We start from the raw sequence: 19,937 nt of genomic DNA, 5'->3' as shown, positions 1-19,937 counted from the left end.
CTTCTTATACCCATTTTGCCCTTTGAAGTAGGCTTTCTTCAAAGCAAAGTCTCTCTTGTTTGTGAAATCGTGCCTTGCCCAAGCCAGGCCCCAACCACACACCAGGGGGTCGGAGACTACATTGTGTGACGGCAGGCACAGCCCTTTCAGGTGTGAGTGACCACTCTTCCCCTCCCTCCTAGCACAGATGGTTCATCAGGATATGTAGACTACACCCCAGTTCCCTTTTGTCACTGCCTAGAGAGAGGTGCAAACAGCCCAACTGTCAAACTGACCCAGACAGGGAATTCACAAACAGGCAGAGTCACAGAATGGTTTAAGCAAGAAAATGCTCACTTTCTAAAAGGGGCATTTTCAAACACACAATCTTAAAATCAACTTTACGAAAAGATGTATTCTTAAATTGTGAGCTCAGAGACCCCACATTTCACATGTCTATCTGCTCCCAAAGGGAATCTACACTCTAATCATATTTAAAGGCAGCCCCCATGATAACCTTTGAGAGGGATAGGCCTTGCAACAGTGAAAAACGAATTCTGCAGTATTTCACTGTTAGGACATATAAAACACATTAGTATATGTCCTACCTTAAGCATACACTGCACCCTGCCCATGGGGCTACCTAGGGCCTACCTTAGGGGTGTCTTATATGTAAGAAAGGGGATGGTTTAGGTCTGGCAAGCGGGTACACTTGCCAAGTCGAATTGGCAGGTTAAAACTGCACACACAGACACTGCAATGGCAGGTCTGAGAGATGATTACAGAGCTATTTACGTGGGTGGCACAACCAGTGCTGCAGGCCCACTAGTAGCATTTGATTTACAGGCCCTGGGCACCTCTAGTGCACCTTACTAGAGACTTACTAGTAAATCAAATATGCCAATAATAGATAAACCAATCAACCATACAATTTACACGGAGAGCATATGCACTTTAGCACTGGTTAGCAGTGGTAAAGTGCTCAGAGTTCAAAAGCCAACAGCAACAGGTCAGAAAAAAATAGGAGACATGAGGCAAAAAGATTGGGGATGACCCTGCAGAAGGGAAAATTCCAACAAAATGTAATCAAAAAGTAATTCCATCAGCTTGTGTATATCTATAACGTGTTGCATAGTATTGAATAGTGTGTGTGTAACAAATTTATTTTTACTTTATCAAAAGAAAAGGTACAGATTGGACAATCATTTATTGAGTGTTATTCTTGCGTACTTTGAATGGTGATTACTAGCCCATACTACCTCCCTTGAGTGAGCCTTGGACTGCTCTGCAATGCTACCCTATGAGAGTCAAGCATTACAACTGGGTATTACTTGTGCAGGCCACACAACTAATGACCCATCCTCCAACAGTAACTTTCTCCTGTTCTGCCAAAACAAGGTAACCACAGTTGGCGCTTTGTCCTTTTCAGCACTATTTTTACCTAAACCTTTAACATTCAAAGTCTCTGGTACTACTGATTGGAATGCTGTTGTTTTAGAGGCCAATAATTTATTAAATTTTACATTTTTTCTCTAAATTGATGTAGGAGTTATCTTATATTGCGTTTTACTTTCTTACTGTATGAAGTGCTGCATAAATACTTTACACATTGCACCTAAGTTAAGCCTGACTGCTTTGTGCCAATCTACCCGGTGATTATTTAAGTTAAGGTTCGGTTGTGTTTCACCATGAAGAGAATTGTGGTTGCTGCAAACAGGGTTTCCCCCCCCATCAGTAACCTCAATTCACACACACACACACACCCACACACACATACACACACACACAACACACACACCAAGGTAGCTAAATACCACCTTGACTCACTGAACCAATGATGGGAGTTCCTACATAAATTGCTACTGGATTAAAGCAGAAATCTAAACGTGCAGTTAAAATAAAAATATATAAGGTTATATCCTTAAGCAATTCTTTTTATTCAGCAAGCAGGCTAGGTATGATTAAAAACAATGGCCCTCATTTGTGGGGATTTGGAGTAGGGCAGTGCAGCAAGTCACCTTGTTGGGCTTCCCTGCGCCAAAATGTCTAGTGCGCGATGCCGCATCTGGAGTATTATTTCTACTGTTAGTAGTCACATAGAATGAGATGAGGCCATACAAATTACTGAATTATTGTTACAGCCATACCAGACAGTTGTGATAGGCTCTGTGGTCAACATATGAAAACTTATGCACTGTTGTTGGGAACACATGGATACTTTTTCCAGATTTGAAGCCCTCAAGTTTTCTATTTGCTTTTGGAGTTTCCTTCTGGAGTACTGAAGGGAGTTCTGTATGCACCTTAGAGCAAGGCTCGCGGAGTCACTTCTGGAGCATTGTGTCCTGTTCAAGAGGCATCATCTAGAGATGTGCATCTAGTCCTTGAAGCCTAAGCTCTAGTGTAGTGTATTATTCTTAAAAGTGTCTGGAAAACGATAGTAAGTTTTCAATGCTTCATCTAAAGCACTCTATCTCCTTATAAGTATGTTTAGTAAACCAAGAATGCTTTAATTGATAACCTGTGGGTTGTGCCCAAATTTCGAGGCCATCTATGGCATAATGTCTATCATTCAGAAGACTTCATCTGGAGTGTTGTATTTAGTGTTAGCGATCTCATTTTGAGTGTTGTGCTTAATTCTGGATGCCACAGTTCAGCTGACCTTTTAACGTGTTTGTTTATTGATTTGACATTTTTGGAGGCCCAGTAACTGAGCAGTGAGGGTGACCATGAGAATGAATTGGATGGATGTGAGAGGCAAAACTCGATCAGTCATTGTGTAGGTAAATGGGTATGTGTGTTATAGGTGAGTATATCAATGAGTGAAAGTGCGGATAGGCAAGTGTATAAATTTATGACTGAATGAATGAGTCTGAATTAATTATTAAACAGATGAGTTAGAAGACTGGCAAGCGGCTCTAAGTGTGGGTAACCAAGTAGATAGAGGGGTTGTGTGTTAGTTGAAGTCTCTTGTGGTTCACAACTAAGATTCACAGTCATTTCCTGGCCATCAGTCATCTCACGTTCAATGGACAGAGATCAGCCTCTACCTTGGCTGTGGGGACCCAAGGAAGGCACCTTCTTTTGCTCTTCATGGATTCAAATTCGAGGAACAAAACAGATTTAAAGAAAGCATTTGGGATCAGTTAGCTCTTTGAATAGTTGACTTAGAGCACCAACTTTTGGTAGCTTTTCTAGGGCCCCTTAGGTTGTGATATCTGCGAAAAAAGGTAGATTGATCAAGGCCATGTGACAACGATAAGGCTCATTTTTTGGGTTGTTCGGTACGGTATGCAAGCAGTGATCTAGATTGCTGGTTTTCTGGCACAAGTGTTTTATCACCAAAGCACGCTTTTAACGGACATGTTTTTTTGTGGAGGAATGGTTGACGATCCCTTTGTACATGTTATACCTATCTTGACAGCTTGTCTCCACCAGTTATGACCAAACAAACATAAGGATATTGGCTTCAAATTGTCCCTCAAGCCATGGTTAGTGTGTCGTAATTTCTTCATCTATTGTTTAAAAAAAAAGTGTCAGTTACATTTTATTTCAAGGGTGTGGAATGGTTCTTGTTCACCTGTAACTGATAGGTGTATTAGGTATTTGAGCCTTTCTATCCAGTTCTTCCGATTTTTTCAAACATAGCTTCTTTTGTGCGCCTAGTAGTCCTGAAAACTCATAAAGAGTATATATTTGCATCCGCATTTATTGTTCTTGCATTAACATCAGTGATATGATCTGTAACCCCTTGGGAACTCAGGTGTTTACAACCAATGGGATAGGAGGTAATATGCTGTAGGAAGGCATTTTGACTTTAAATTAGTTAAGGTTACCTGGCGGTGTTTGTCATTCATTGGTTCTAGAACCTAGCAAACTGTAGACTCTTGTTTTTGGCTGGGGCGATGCTTGCCAGTTTCTCATATTTTTGAGGTCCAGATCCGTGTGCCGAGCAAAGCATTTATCTGTTGCACACCTGACTCGCAGAGGAGACATTGAGTTCATGTTTTCTGCCTCGCCACTCCTCATGCTCGTTGTAACATCTTTTGATGCACGTTGACATGGCTTTCGCCACATTCGCATAAAAGGTGACAACACTTTGCTTGTAGTGGCTCACAGCGCCGCTGGTTAGTCAAAACTCGTTGCTCAAATTAACTTATATGAACAAAGTGGAATATGTATATATGTTTTCCAGCTGGCGTGTCATAATTCAGCATGTGCTTGAATAGTTAAGCCTGAGGCACTGTGTATTTCCTGCTATATAGCACGTCTATCAAATCCTCACAAAATGGCCCCACAATCATTGTGGTAATTGCAGGTATTATTTTGGACATTATTGCCACACAGATGCTGCCTAGTGTATAATTCTTGCCCTATAATTATGGCGGTGCCTCTTTAGATGTTACATGCGTTACTGGCACTGTTTTGTTCACCCTTGGGTAACGCTTGCCTTGCATTACTCTTGACATACTGTTTACTTCCTGGCCTGGTGCAACCGAAGCCTAGTGTAGTGCTTGATCTAGCATATTGGTAATAATTCTCAATATATTATATTGAGGTAGGAATGATGGTGTCCGCCCCTTGTGTAATCCTTGCATAATGTTGGCTTCCTTGGCATAATCAAGATGATCTATAGAGTAATGATTGCACTTAACATTTTTTGTCATTTCAGCTATATTTGTTGGTGCCCTTGGCATCCCTGATATAACGCTTGCACTGACAGGCCAGAAGTTAATATTTGCTTTATGGTGCCTCCCCACATAATAACACTAGCGTGCCTAGTGCTGACAAATTAAAAATCGTGTTTTTCATTCAAGTAGAAACCATTTGCTTTAGGGAAATTCGGGTTATTTAGCCAAAACTAAAATCCTGCATTCTATAGCAAAACATATGTGATTTCAGAAACTTGCAAAGTCAATAAGTTTGCGTCATATATTTAGATCTGATAGTTCTTTTATAACAGCGCTTAATTGAGCTGATGGTTTCCAGGGATCAGCACCAGACCTGAGTTATTAACAGTGGCACTTATAACAGCTCCCACTTGGTGTTGCTGTTTGTGTAATTTAGAGATGAGCAGAAAAAACAGTTGCTTATTAATTCAATATACATTAAAAACAACTAATACTTGCCACCCAAGCAATTTTTAGGGTTGAGTGCAAAGCGCTCTGTCCCTGGTGTAATCTCTCTGTGGGCTTTTCACCACGCCCATCAGGTTGGTTGGTTCGTGCGCTTGCCTTTTATTAGGGTAGAGCACAAAGTGCTCTGTCCCTGGTGTAATCTCTCTGTCGGCTTTTAACCACTCCCATGTCACGTCCATCAGTTTGGTTGGTTCATGCGCTTGCCTTTCAAAAATCGCTTGATTTCATTAGTGAAAGGCATGTATATGACATGCCTTTTCTGGTGTTTAGCCCACCCCGAGCGCACCGGATGACTACTGAAAACACACGAGGCTCCATGTTTTCCATATGGCTTATAGACTACTTTTTCTCTTTATTTCGTAGGCAGCGCGATCTCGCTGCGCACTAGTCGAGCACTTTGCCTGACAACGACCCAGTTACATGGATATTTGCACTTTAGCTGATTACATGGATAATTGCACTTTTGCTGATTCGTTTCACTGTGAGCGAACTTCGGTTTCTTTTTGTGTGTCTGCTTTGCGCTCATGGCGGCAGTCGGATTGCTTATGTGAAACTGTTTTACTTTTCATTTTCAGTTTATGTGGCAAGAAAAGTCTGGTTAGGAGTTTACAACTCTAATAGCTTTAACTCGGGCAAACGCGAGACCCATTGCATTGCAAATGCTTGTTATAGATTGGGGGCCTTGAACAGCCCAAACTGTCACACTTGTAGCATTGTGATGGTTAGTAGTTGTGTAAGTATGCCATTGGCAGCGCTGCAGTGCCCTCCTGACCAGAGCCCTGGCACTTCTTCTTTTACAAATTAATCACTGATTTATAATGCATGCTGGCTTATTGGTAGTCTTTGTGTCAAAGAGTGTAGTTATTTCATTGCTCTTTTTAGGGAATTTCATCATCTATGACAAAACGTCTTATGACTTTATCACTACCTGCTGCCTGAGACCACAGTCTATAAAAATTGGTAGAACTAGGCTGCATTTTTCTGTGGCCTCATCCAATCACCCATCCTTGCAATCACTCATTCATCCACCCATGCTTGCATTCACTCCTCTACGTAACTCTCAAATTCACACATTCACCTATCCACACAGCACAAACTCACTAAACAATAGCACATTCTTTTGATTACTAAACAAAAAACACTTCTATTGACAATGCCAATGCTTGTTTAAGTAAAGAGTTGATGATGCCAGAAGTAAATTGTTACCCAGAAGTGATTGTACTGCTCTGAAACTTTTAAAACATATGTGTAATTATGCTTTTCTCTTTAAAAATATTGTGATCAAGTCATGGTCAACATTCTTCGTGCGCCAATAGATTATTCGGTTGAAGGGAGTTGGCACGGCTGAAGCACACACTGGCCCTCATACGGACCTTGGCGGGCGGCGGAGGCCGCCCGCCAAAGTCCCGCCGTCAGGTTACCGTTCCGCGGTCGAAAGACCGCGGCGGTAATTCTGACTTTCCCGCTGGGCTGGCGGGCGGCCGCCTTCAGGCCGCCCGCCAGCCCAGCGGGAAAGAGGCATCCACGATGAAGCCGGCTCGGAATCGAGCCGGCGGAGTGGAAGCTGTGCGACGGGTGCAGTTGCACCCGTCGCGTATTTCACTGTCTGCGCAGCAGACAGTGAAATACATTTAGGGGCCCTCTTACGGGGGCCCCTGCAGTGCCCATGCCAGTGGCATGGGCACTGCAGGGGCCCCCAGGGGCCCCGCGACCCCCCCTACCGCCATCCGGTTCCCGGCGGGAGAACCGCTGGGAACTGGATGGCGGTAGGGGGGGTCGGAATCCCCTCGGCGGTGCAGCTAGCTGCGCCGCCTTGGAGGATTCCAATGGGCGGCGGTACACTGGCGGGAGCCCGCCAGTGTTGCCGGTCCGACCGCGGCTTTACCGCCGCGGTCGGAATGCCCATTGGAGCTGCTCCCGCGGTCCTCCAACCCGGCGGTCATGGACCGCCAGGGTTGGAATGACCACCACTGTCTTGAAATCTGTGGGCTCCGTTGCTATGGTTCGAGCAGGAATTAGCAGGAAGACATGATAGGACTGCAAAATTGTAAGATGTCTCCGCAACAAATCTAAATTTTAAAGTTGCTACCTCACCGTGTCATAGTGATCAAGAGCGTGGCTTCCATTGGTGCAGCAGGTACAGTGGCACCGGGGCCCAGAGGCCGGCCGGGCCCACTGAACCAGGATCATTGCTGTACTTTATAATTCAAACAGCCAGCGCGGCAATTCCTTCCTTTCACTAGGGCCACTGGTTGCACTACTGATTGTGATTCACGGCCTATCACTTGCTTGACTTCTGTCTCAATGTGACAACATTGAAAGCAAATAAAAAAGTCAACTATGATTTGGCGATTGTACGGGTCATCTGATCGCATCTGTGTTTATACAGTGCCATTGCAATTCAAAAGTTGTAAAAGAAACATGCATACCGCACCTGCTGAGACTGATATCTAACCTGACGATATGGCACTCTGGTAGTGTCAGAAGGGATGGACTGACAGGACAGTGTGGGGGCTTTGATTTTGGCTGTTTGGGGCTCTCTTTAGGATCAGGTGGGCTGCGTTTTACGGACAATCGCCATGATATTACCACACTCATCGCCTGCAGGAACCACAAATACACGCACTCTACCATTCCTTGCAAAATACCTATACAACGTAGCTTCATAAATTCACACCTCTCCCGATTTACAGAATATGAGCCGTTTTGGGGTAACTGATTTGCTAATTAGGAGGGGGGGGGGCGGATTTATATTTTAGTAATCGGGCCTTATCTCCATCCCAGTCCGACCCTTATCTATACCTAAAGCACATTCTTTGAAAGACGCACATACTGCTGCATCACTTCTGCTGCATTAGCAGAAGAAGTGTTTACGGAAGCACTGTTAATTAAAGGCACTGACTTGACAACACACTTAAGAGGAGTACTATGGAACATTCCACCTAGTAATGCACACTGACTAGAACTAGAGCGTATCTGAAACATTGCAAGAAAGATAGCTCGATTTTACATATTGCTTCCTTTTTACCCCACATTTTGATTCCTTACTTATAATGAACACAGAGACTGTCAGGGAGGAAAATGAGAACGGACGTCATCAGGATGGCTCCCTATGTAAACTTAAAGAGCAATGGGCTCAGGGTCTTTGAGAAAATGGTTGGGCTTGCCTGGAAGGGCGAGGATAAAACGGTTACGAAGGGCAGGCTGAATGATTCTTGCCCTCTCAGGGAAGCAACATACCTCGTGCATTGTGTCTCACCATCACATGTGCAAGGTACTAGTTTTGCTAAAGTATAAACCTCATCACGTCTAGGGATTGCCAAACTGGTTGTTGTTCAACTTTGCGAGCAGGAGAGTGGATTGTGCCATGAACCCGTGCACAAAAGTCTCTCTCCTTTGGTCTAGCAGGAGTAAGTGCAATCTGGGCCTTTAATGATTGGGTAGCTTCTGTCCATGATGCAAATTCTGATTCCTCCTCAATTTCTTTCCTGGCTATCTGAAGCATTTTGCCTGCATTTATAGACACATTGATCCTGCTCATGTCACCAAACTCCATTCCTGTTCCAACTGTTATTTCACCCATTTGGTGTAATTTTCCTAGTTTGGCACTATCCTTCAATTCGCATCTTGCAGTGTGGCTTACCAGGTCTTCTGTGATTACCCCCTTTTGTTCTAAACACCTTTTTGCCCCTCTAACTAGGTTGATGCAGTCTACATTCCTAAATATGTTAGCCATCTGCCAACAGAGCTACGTATCCCTTGTTTTAAAAAGAATGTCACCAGTGGTTGTGCCTGTGCTTCTGGGTGGACCCTACATGGTGTATGTAAGCTGGTTGCTGAACAGGAGCCATAGGAGTTTAGCCTCTGTCACTTCTGTTAGATTCCATGCTCCGTAAAGCAACAACAATCTAAATTTTAAGCACTCCATAATGGTATAGACCTAAGGAAACTGACCACTCCGAAAACGATATGCCAAGATGTGTCTATTTCTAACATTCTCCTCAATCTCTCATGTGCTGCAACAATGGCACCTCAAACACAGCAACATTTACCACTCCACGTTTGGACAACATGTTTGAACCTCACATACCTCACGCAACACTTCCTGTAGTGGCTATACGAGATACAGCACCCATTCAACCAAGTACTTTGAAAGGTCACTAGGAACCTGTTGCAAAACAGAACACTTAGGGGATATTTATGAAACATGTCACTGCAACTAGTGCAATGCCACTTTTCTTGCGTCCCATAGCGCCCCCCTAATGTCACCACATGTGCCCCGTATCTAAAATATGGTGCACCACAGTGGTAGTGAGGGCACTAGCATCAGATTTTTTTACGCCCGCTTTGCAGGATTAGCATCAAAATCCTGCACAGCACCCAGAGGCCTATTGAAACCCACGGGAGCCTCCTTTTAATGCCTGCTCTGAGCAGGTTTTAAAAATCCCTGAAAAAATGACGCCAAGAAACTTGTTCGAATTTTTTGCACCATTTTTACGGCCTCCCCTAACGGGGGAATGCCCCCTTTGCATACATTATGCCTGGCGCAGGTATAATGTAGCGCAAAGGGCTACAAAGTGGTGCAATGCATGCATTGATGCACTTTGTAAATATGGTGCAGATTTTTTGCCATATAATGCCACAATAGCGTAAAAAAACTGATGCTAATGTGGCGTTAGAATGGCACTAGGCACTCTTAAATCTGGGCCTTATTGGCCTCATCACAGGTGTGAATCACACGCTAACTTACAATAAAACACAGCATTTAAACAGCCCTCCGGCGTATGTTATCACAACTAATGGTAGTCTGTCACAATGATCATCACACAGTTATTTTAGCATTTTAATGTATATTAGAAGCACCCTTTGTTATATTAAAAAAATCATATAATGTTCTACTAACTGGCACTAGAACTATCTTCTGTGACACCTCCTGACAAAATATGTGAAACAGGTGTATTTGCTTCTAATCTATTTACTGATTTATGAATCACGGTTTCTTGCTGGGATAGTAGCAAACAGTACCATCAGACCCTGCTTCAGTGATGAGGCACAAAACATTTTCAAATATACATGCATAGGCAACTTTAGTACAAAGTGACCCAAAGCAGCACGGGAACAAATGTTGCTGCGTTCTGCTGCATCTAAAGAAGAGAGCAGAAAGGCATGATGGGTGCTAAAAAAATGGCACTGTTTCTTTCCCGTTACATTGGCACAATTTTGTCCCTACTGCGCCACATGCACTTTCTTGCACCATAGTTCAAAAATGTTAGTGCAATGCTTCGTATAGGTTTTGTACTGAACAGTACACTTCCAGTACAAAATGCCACGCTTGAACATAGTAAAAAAGTGTTCTAACATTGTATGTGCTCTGTACATTACAGCAGACATGCCAGCTTTGGAAACTTTAGAGAAAACAAAACTTCTTTTACACGTCAGGCATATCTTGTGGAGAATAAAGGGGATATTTACAAGCCCCTGGCGCCACCAGAGCATCACTTTTTATGATGCTCTGATTGCCCTGTGCACTGCGCTGTATTTACAAGGCAGTGTTAAGCCACTTTTTGTGTAGGAAGGTGTCCCTTTCTGCCCAAAACCAATCTCCCCTGCAACGCAGCCATTCTTGTACCATGGCACAAGGGTGAGTGCGTTGGTGCTCAGCAGCTAATTTAGTACCAGCGCATGGGGAAACACAGAGATGCGCAGTATTTTTGTAAATACAGTGCATCCCTGCATTTCAGAGCTGAGGCAGCGCGGCTCTGCCATAAAAATACCCAGGGTACTCCAGCTTGATGCAAAGTAGAGCAAAATAGCACATAGTTTCTTTAGACTACTTTACAGAGCAAAACAAGTTTTGTGCTGGGAAGTAAATATCAAAACTAAATTTTGCACCAATGAAGCAAACCCAGCGTAAACTATAAGTAACCGTCCAAAACTGTTTCTGCTGAGAGAATTGTGACAGATACTTACATTATGTGCTGCTGCAGATCAGTAGTTTTTCTACGTCATGAGGTAAGCAAAGTAATATTTACATATTTCCAAAGATTCTTTTCAGAACTGGCTCTAAATATTTGCTACTTTAAATGATGTGTTTGAAAAATAACACTGTAACATTCACCGTTTGACGCAGCTTTTGGCTTTTTACTTTTCCCAGTACTGACATAATACTAAGGCAATTGTGCCCTATGCAAATAATTAATCCCGCATTATTGGTATTTCCATGTGGGGAAGTTCTCTAATTTTGCCAGCACACACATATTGCCCACCTATCTCTTGCTACATCTGTCTCATCTCTAGAACTGTCACAATACTCTACAGATAGAGAATATCAAACAATATCGAGACATGCATTTTCATTTCAAGTGGCCCGTTAATATCCTTAATATTTCTGCGCCATAGATTTACTGTAACAGAGGGGCCCGGAATCTTAAGGAGGAATGGGGATGGCAAATATTACGAGTTTTTGGAGAATAACACACATAAATCAAACTTAAAGTGCCTTTTCGATGTTTTTCCCCTGTATTCACCATGGATAATTTGCCTGATTGTAGCATTCAATACATTTGTAAGCAGTTTTCTGCTAAACTCCTAATTTCTGTGGGGCCAGCAACTAATGTGACTCGGCCCATCGGAAATGATAGGCCACTCGTAATGAGGGCTGTAATCTCTGAGCTATAATCATTGCACAGCAGAGATGTAGTGAACGAGTGCAGCAAACTATGCGAATATCATAATAATTGTTTCTTGTTCAACATTTAATTCATTACACAACAATTTAAAATAACAGGTGTTACAGTTATTCAATGTAATGGTGCTCATTTTACCAACCTCGGAAGGATAGAAGGCTGAGTAGTCCTTTTTAGGACCTGAACATGTGGCTTGCAGATTACTGCCTGAGTCAGATATGAGCGTTCAGATCACTGAGCCATCTTGCCAGCTTCATTATGAGCTAAACCCGCAATGAGAGCCTATTTTGAATACACTGCAAAGTATAAGGACAATGGCACAATATAATAGTGTTTGCCTCTAGACTTGATATTTTCCTCCAGCGCCTCTCCTGCCTCCAAAGCTCCGTGTGGGCTAATACCTTTAGCAGAGAGGTAACATGTACAATGAATCAGTAAATGATAAAAGCATAAATCAAACGTCGTTGTTGTACATTCTGTATGCTGAGAAATTAATGTATTGTCATATATAAATGTACAGCTATATATCACATTTGTGGGTGTTTTATGCCACAAAATGCAGTCCAGTAAAAACCCATATTTCACATTCACCTGTTCCGGGTGAAATATGGATGTCATCGCTATAATGAGAGTCCTCATACGACTGTAATGAATTTTTCAGTTGTCACGGCTAACATGATTATGTGGCATGGAGATCCAGTTCATGCAGCAAGACTTTTAATTTATGGGTTAAAAACACAAATGATGTGCCACATTGTATGCCAGTGTTTTTTTCACCCATTTCAGTTAGATAAATGTTTTGTGATATCTGTAAATGATGCTATATATGTGGTCAATTATGTGGCAAATATAATAAATTAATAATTATTGGGTAAAAACTCCAGCCACAAAATCCCTTAAATCCACACCCTCACCACTGTTCCATTTTATCAAAAATGTATTTATTAAAGGTTAAAAAACAAACATTCATTCTGATTCCAATGAGATCGGTGCCCACTTTTGGCTGCATTTGAAGAAAATATTGTTTTAATCTAAATACGAAAAATTGCAAATGGAATATAAAATATACACAACAAAAAATGCGTGCAATATTGTCCTTTATTGCCATCTCGGGGTTCTAATGAGATTTGCAAATCAGTTGGCTTTGTAATTTGTGATACTATTAAAACTTCTTGGTGGAAATTGTGAACCATATTACATGATCAACAATTGTGTATCCTATTTGTAAAATACAGTTCTAGCTTCTTACCTAGTCACAGATTGCCCATACTTAGTTATTGAAGAGCTGTGTTGTTATGTTATGTTAAGATAAAGTTGTAGAGCATGTTCACCAAAGTTCTCTTGGCGCTATGATCGTAAGGTCCAATTCGTTAGCCTATAAAGTGCGCAATCAGCTGAAGAAAGTGTCACTAGCAGTTCAAATGGCAATTCTGATGTGGTGCACAAGCAAGTAATATTAAAGGGTACTTACGCTCGTTAAACACGTCGCTGCAAACGGCCGCCGGGATTTGGTTCAACGGCATCTCCACAGCTTGGGCCATTTGGACCAGTAGGCCCAAGAAAGTGACAAGGAATGCAGTCTTCAACATCTTCAATTCTGAGTTAAAGCAAAAACAGAGAAAAACGACATAAGATGAGGACGTGGAAAGTCAAGAAAGTACATAGTATACAATAAAGAGCTCAATCTGACACAACACATCCTCAAAGAGCGTGGCGTGGTTCAGCTAAACTGGCAGATAAATCCGAATATGACGTATAAAAGCCAAACATTGCTTCAGAGGAGTAATGCTCAATACACAGAAGATGCAAAATGCACAACAGGAGTGTGCAGGCGGTTTGCCCCTTCTTGAACACAAAGCTTTATATGCAATAAAAAAAAAATGGTGGTCCTAAACCGGCCCACAAGAATATTTATCTGTTGACGTGACCCAGGCTAAGACGCAACAGTAACTAGCCTGCATTTAAGGAGGTGTGGCCTACGTAGCTAAGGAAATGAACCTTCTGTCCCGGAACATGACAAGTATGTTGTGTCGTTAAATGAAAACTTCCCTTCAAATATAACCTTCTTCCACAGAGAGAGTGGTTGAAATGAACGAAGTTACATGTTATTTAATTAACAAAAGCTATCCGGAAAATTGAAATCCCACCTACCTGAGTCACACCTCTAAGCACATGTGCACGCAGAGCCAGCAAATTTGATATTACTGGAACAGTTCCCTTCAACCTTTCATCCTCTTTCCATCTATCTATACATCAATCTTTTCAATCCACCATTTATTCATACACCCACATCCACATGTCTTCACCATCCATCTATCCACCCTTTCACCCTTCTGTCCATTCTGCTGTCCTTCCATCTATTAACCCTTTCATCCATTGATTCATTCACTATTAAAAACGAACGGTGACCCTTCAATGTATGTTTCTTTACTCACTTCCATCTTATCATCCTTCCATGCGCTCTTTATTTTACCGTCCACCGCCTTAGCTATTCCATCCCACCTGCACTTGTTCTTCCTTCTTTCTTATCACCCTTCCTCCACCTATTCTTTCTTTCTGCTTCCTATCTACCCATTTTTTTGTGTTTACTTCTTTCACCTTTCTCTCTCCTGCTCACTTTTTCTAATTTTTAATCACCTCTTTCTCCTATTTTCATAATTTCCTTTCTCTCTATTTCCTTAAATATGCATGAACATTTGTTCTGCAGACATAAGGGCCATAACAAAGTAATTAATGTTTTAGTGAGATGCAGTTCACAACCCAGTGGCAGACCCACTTAAAACTTAAACTGGTAATGTTGGGGGCGGTTCACAACGCCACTGAATTAACACACACACGAGTGTATATATTTATGTGTACATATATTGCCATTGACAAGATAAAATCTATCTATATTTGTTTTTTTCACTTTTACCTGTAGCCATTTGCAAAAAATGCATGTGGCAACAGTAACTATGATCCAAATTCGGAAATGGTACAGCACTGAGGGTGAGCATCTAGGTTTTGTGCACATTTAAAACATGTTCAATGAAGTTTGCACCTGTGCACCTGTCTAGAGCATAGTTACTTAGCAGGGGTTGGGCTGCTCCAAAAATCAATGATGATCCAGTATTTAACAGGTACTTCTCAATACATGGAAAATCAAAGAAACAACATAAACATTAGGGCCATGAGTGAGAGCAGCAAGGCTTTCTGGATGCTGATGTGGAATATATCCGAAGAGGGAATGGTGCCTGAACTCACAGATTCACCCATTAATCCACCTACATGCGTCTCTCAGTTATTTAAGAACCAGCTCCAGAAACCTATCTGTAACCCACGTGTTCTCATGCCTTAACTGTTCACATTTTGGGAGCAATGAAAGTTTGTACTATTCAGGAATGGAATATTAGACTTAGTGCTTTGTGAGGGAGAGAACCGTTCTTTGCTACTGCCATACTGTACCTGTTCTATGAGGAAGCAAAGTTTGTGCTGCTGCCTGATTTGTACCCGTTCTATAACGGAGAAATCTTGTGCTTTTTTTCTCTAGCTATATCTGTTCTCTGAAGAACACAAGGCTGTACTGTTTCTGTCTAAGATGTACCTACTCTATGAAGGAGTGCTCTGTTTGAAAACACAAAAAATATAGTGAATGACCTGAATGTTCAAATACAAGCAGTGACTAAATTAGAGCAGAATTTTGCACTTAAGGTAGTGCGTCTGTGGGACTATTTGTTGTACGATAATTAGCATGGCTGTTCACATTTGTTCACACTCTGGAACAGAGAGTGCTTCCAGCCACCACGCTGACAGAATATAACATGGATAGGAAGATCAATATGAAAGTGATTTAAGTTGTGGTTCACTGTGACGTGCCCTGAATTGAGGTGCTGCCCCTCGAGGGTGCCACTATTTTACAAGATACTTTCGCAATACACATCTTGTTAAATGTCTGCCGCAGATATGCCCCAGTTACTGGCATATGCCTTACTCTGTCTGCTGCATAGCTCTCATACATTTAAAACAATTCTTGGTACACGCCTAGGTGCAGTGTCATGGTGCTCGACCTTGTCAAGTCTGGTTCGGAAAGAAGGAGACCTAATACATTTGTGGTATTCAAAGTAGGATACAGCTCTGATGCACTTCCCAACTTAGAATACAATTGCATGGCACATTTTCACATTCTGATTTTACATATGGTGAAACTGGAAACCTATGTTACACATACACCTACCTTGCACTTCTTTGACAAAGCACATAATATTGGCATGAAAATTCACAGATACATAGGTTCAGTATTTACTTTGCCTGTAATAGATGCCCCCACGGGCAAAGAACATTCACAAAAGAAATAAGCAAGAACGTGACTAACCGAATACAGAGTTGGATATTTACAGAACCAGCATTAATTGAACTGTTAACCGCATCCTCCATGTTTGGGGCACCACTTGACTGGCACACATCACACCCCCGTGAAAGATTACACTGTGGGCAACCCTGGAGTTCGGCTAAAGGATATGTGCTGTCCGCAGATCTGTCCTTCCTCTGACCCGACAGATACCCAGCTCAAACCCTGAAGGAGCATGTTGTAGGGTATATCTTTTTTTGGCAAAATTAATACCACCTTTCGTGGTAGAGTAAAACAGGAAAAGAGAGAGTGTAAAATAATGCTGCTCCGTGCCGCTGCTGCTCGGAGAGGAACAGAAGAAAAGACGCTTAACTTGGGCTCAGCGCCTGCTGAAGCGCCCTCTCCTCCCACTCTGGTTCAATGGTGCTTCCAGGTAGAATAGAAACCTCAGAAACGCTTTCCGACAGCGGCAGAAGTGTCATTCTCAAAGGGAAGAAGAGCATTTCCATCCCCTCATCTCGGGTCCCACTTCCCTTCACAAAGAGCTCCTCGAAGCAATCCGCAGGGATGCGTGGGAGCGCTTGTCAGGACGGCCAAATCCTCTCGTTTTAATCCTTTGATGCTACTGCCCATTGACATGCATTGGACTTAAGCACGAAAGATAGGTTCACGGCGGGAAATTGGTGTTTTATGAATGCAAAATGACTGTAAATTACAGCATCTGCAAGAGAGATGGTCGACAGGCTAGAGGTAGTGGGTGGCTATGTCAAGAAGGTGGTGTGGAATGGGGAAGTACGCGTCAAAAGCAGGGGGTGGAGGGATGGCAATACTTTTTGTTGAGAGGGAGGTGGGCACGATAGTGGACTTCGGAGGCTATGGGGCAGCACCAGCTAGGCAGTTCCATGCTGGGGACAAAAGGAGTGCCAAGGAAGGCTGCCCCAGGTCAGGTGATTACAGGTGATGTCGTTCAGCTGCCGGTTTGTGGCAGTATAAAAGATCAGGCTTTCAGAGGGCTTGTTCTGTATTGCCTATGTCTGCTTGCCATTGAGTGAGCGGCTGATGAAATAACTAATTCCTCTTACCACAAACGGTCTTTCGGTAGGAGAGAGTTCAAGGGGAGCCTGACAGCTTGCTTTCAGCTCCCTTAACCTCTAGGGCTGTGAAAGCTGAGGGCCTTTTTATCCCTAAAGCGTGCAAAGACATGAAAGAAATTGGCTGGTCTACACCTGACGACATCACAGATAGCGAGCCAACATCTGCCTCATTAATTTTCTTCCCGGTATACATTGTCCTCCTGGCTAATCGTTTTTTATTTAAAAAAGTTTCCGCTGTTGCCCAATGTAAACACCCGAAGGCGCATCCTTGCACATCCTGTTTGGAACATTGTAGAGGGCGTCTCGTGGGCTGAAAGCAGTCCCACGGGTATCCAGAGACGGGACATAGATAATTCAAGGAGCAAGCATCTGTGTCTATGACCTTACAGCAGAAAGGGAGAGCCAGATTCATGTAGGACTCATCTCCATATCGCGATAACACGTTTCGAATCTGGGAATCTCAAAATTTACCCTTTCACTGGACATGAATAAATGAAACCCTGAAATGAGGTAAACAAATATTTGCAGTGTCATAGAGTAATAAACACGTTTATTATTTCAAGCTGTTATTTTCCTTGTGGTTGTCATGGCGTATGTGTTGGACAACCTTTTCTAGCGTCCAACCCCATATTTATACTTTTTTGCGCCGAATTTGTGGTAGTTTATGACGCAAACTTACAAAATGCAATTGCATTTTGTAAGTTTGCGCCGCTTTTGCGTCAACAATTGACGCAAATACGGCGTAAAAAGTATAAATATGGGCCTAAATTTCTCTAATCTTCATTAGAGGAGAGCAAGTTCCGTGATTAGCGTCAGAAGCGACCGTATGGTCTAAGGGGGGCCAAAATAATAGTAGCGCCATCAGAAAAACGGGCTTGCAAATTGTACTAAAGGTCTGTGTAAAACTATGCGAGGGCTATTTGAAATAAAAACAATTCTCTGTATTCCAGTTTAGGACACTAAATGATACACCTGGGTAATATAGTTTCAAAACATGAACTAGGAAAAATGTAAGTATTCTACCTAATTCCGGCCCCTGGTTCTGCACGAGTGAGCCGAGTGATACTCCAGTTTGTAAAATAAATCTATCTATCTATCTATCTATCTATCTATCTATCTATCTATCTATCTATCTATCTATCTATCTATCTATCTATCTATCTATGTGTTGTCTTTTATGGAGTAATATTAAATGGCAGTAAATATAATACTGTGGAGGTTTAGTCAGACAGTACGGACTGAATTCCTTCAAAGATACAAAAAATGTGTTTGTAATGAAATATGAGGCACAGTTAAGGGGCACAGTTAATTAAAAATATTTGCCAAGGATCATGCTAACTGGTCAGGTGGTGCAGAAGCTGAGAGTTCGGCTCTTTTTGCTCAGTTATACAGTTCGCAATTGAGCCACAAACAATGGGCCAGATGTAGCAAAGGTTTGCGACTCGCAAACGGGCAGAATCGCAATTTGCGACAGTGCAAAATCGGAAATGGGATGCAAAAAGCCCATTTCCGACTCGCAAAAAGCGATGTGCCCCGTTTGCGAGTCGCACCCGTTGCGACCCCCTTTTGCGACCCGCAATGTGCGTGTCGCAATTTGCGACTCGCAAAGCTTATGCAATTGCAACTCGCAAATTGCGACTAGTCGCAAAAAACCCAGTTTGCAAGTCGCATTTACCACTAACTCAGAGCAGGTGGTAACCATTACCAAAGTATAAAAGGAGACCCAGAAGGCATCTGGGTCACTCAAGATGGCGGACATATACCTGATAGCAGTGAGGAGGAGAGTCTACGCAGCCCAGCGGAGGAGGAGGAGGGGCCACAGACAGGAGAAGATATATAGAACAAGGCAGACCCTTTTCCAGCAAACTGAAGAGGAGATCTATGATAAATACCGCCTTAGCAGCGCTGCCATTCTAGAATTAATAGATTTACTAAAACCACAGCTAGAACACAAGACCCTGCGTGGCTGCGCCATCCCTACGCATGTGCAAGTACTATGCGCACTGCACCTCTTGGCATCAGGGAGCTATCAGGGGGTCATTGCCGTGGCAGGTGGGGTATCCCAAAGTGCAGTGTCAAGGTTCCTCAGGGCATTCCTAGATGCCTTAGTAGCGCACAGGTCTCAGTTCATATACTTACCAAGGAATGAGGCAGAAATTAACAGCACGAAGCTGGACTTTTACCGCATTGCCCACTTCCCCCAGGTCATTGGATGTGTAGATGGGACACACATTCAAATATGCCCCCCGCTAATCTGGAACATATTTTTCGCAACAGAAAGTGTACCCACTCACTCAACATACAGGTTGTTTGTGATGCCCATTACGTCATCACGGACATCGTAGCTAAGTTTCCAGGCAGTACCCATGACTCATACATTTTTAGACATAGTGGGATCCATCAACGCCTGGAACGTGGGGAGTTTGGAGACGGATACCTCCTAGGTAGAGCTGCATACACCTTGCAGACACACACACAGGTCACTGTGCACGACTATCTGGACTTACTAACAGTGTACTTTTGTGCCCAACAGGTGACAGTGCATATGCTCTAAGGCCATGGATCATGACTCCATTTTTAACACCCAGCAATGAATCAGAGAGGCAATACAACAGTGCGCATAAGAGGACCAGGAACCTGATCGAGCGCACCTTCGGACTCCTGAAGGCAAGATTCCGATGCCTCCACCGCAGCGGAGGCGCCCTCCAATACACCC

The 19,937-nt window shown here is 42.9% G+C and overlaps 1 protein-coding gene across 1 annotated transcript in view; it reads right to left on the bottom strand.

Moving 5' to 3' along the window:
- LOC138247247 (uncharacterized) overlaps nt 1-17,287 on the bottom strand; it is a 295,171-nt gene extending 277,884 nt beyond the window's left edge. Inside the window, exons 1-2 of the mRNA XM_069201977.1 lie at nt 17,210-17,287; nt 13,272-13,397 (exon numbers count right to left, since the gene is read on the bottom strand). Coding sequence (XP_069058078.1) covers nt 13,272-13,389 — 118 coding nt within the window. The 5' untranslated portion in view covers nt 13,390-13,397; nt 17,210-17,287. The remainder of the gene's footprint in view (nt 1-13,271; nt 13,398-17,209) is intronic.
- Nucleotides 17,288-19,937: the final 2,650 nt, after the last annotated feature.

The sequence above is a fragment of the Pleurodeles waltl genome, chromosome 7, assembly GCF_031143425.1.
Source record: "Pleurodeles waltl isolate 20211129_DDA chromosome 7, aPleWal1.hap1.20221129, whole genome shotgun sequence".
Lineage (NCBI taxonomy): Eukaryota > Metazoa > Chordata > Amphibia > Caudata > Salamandridae > Pleurodeles > Pleurodeles waltl.
This window is presented reverse-complemented; position numbering and strand designations above follow the sequence as displayed.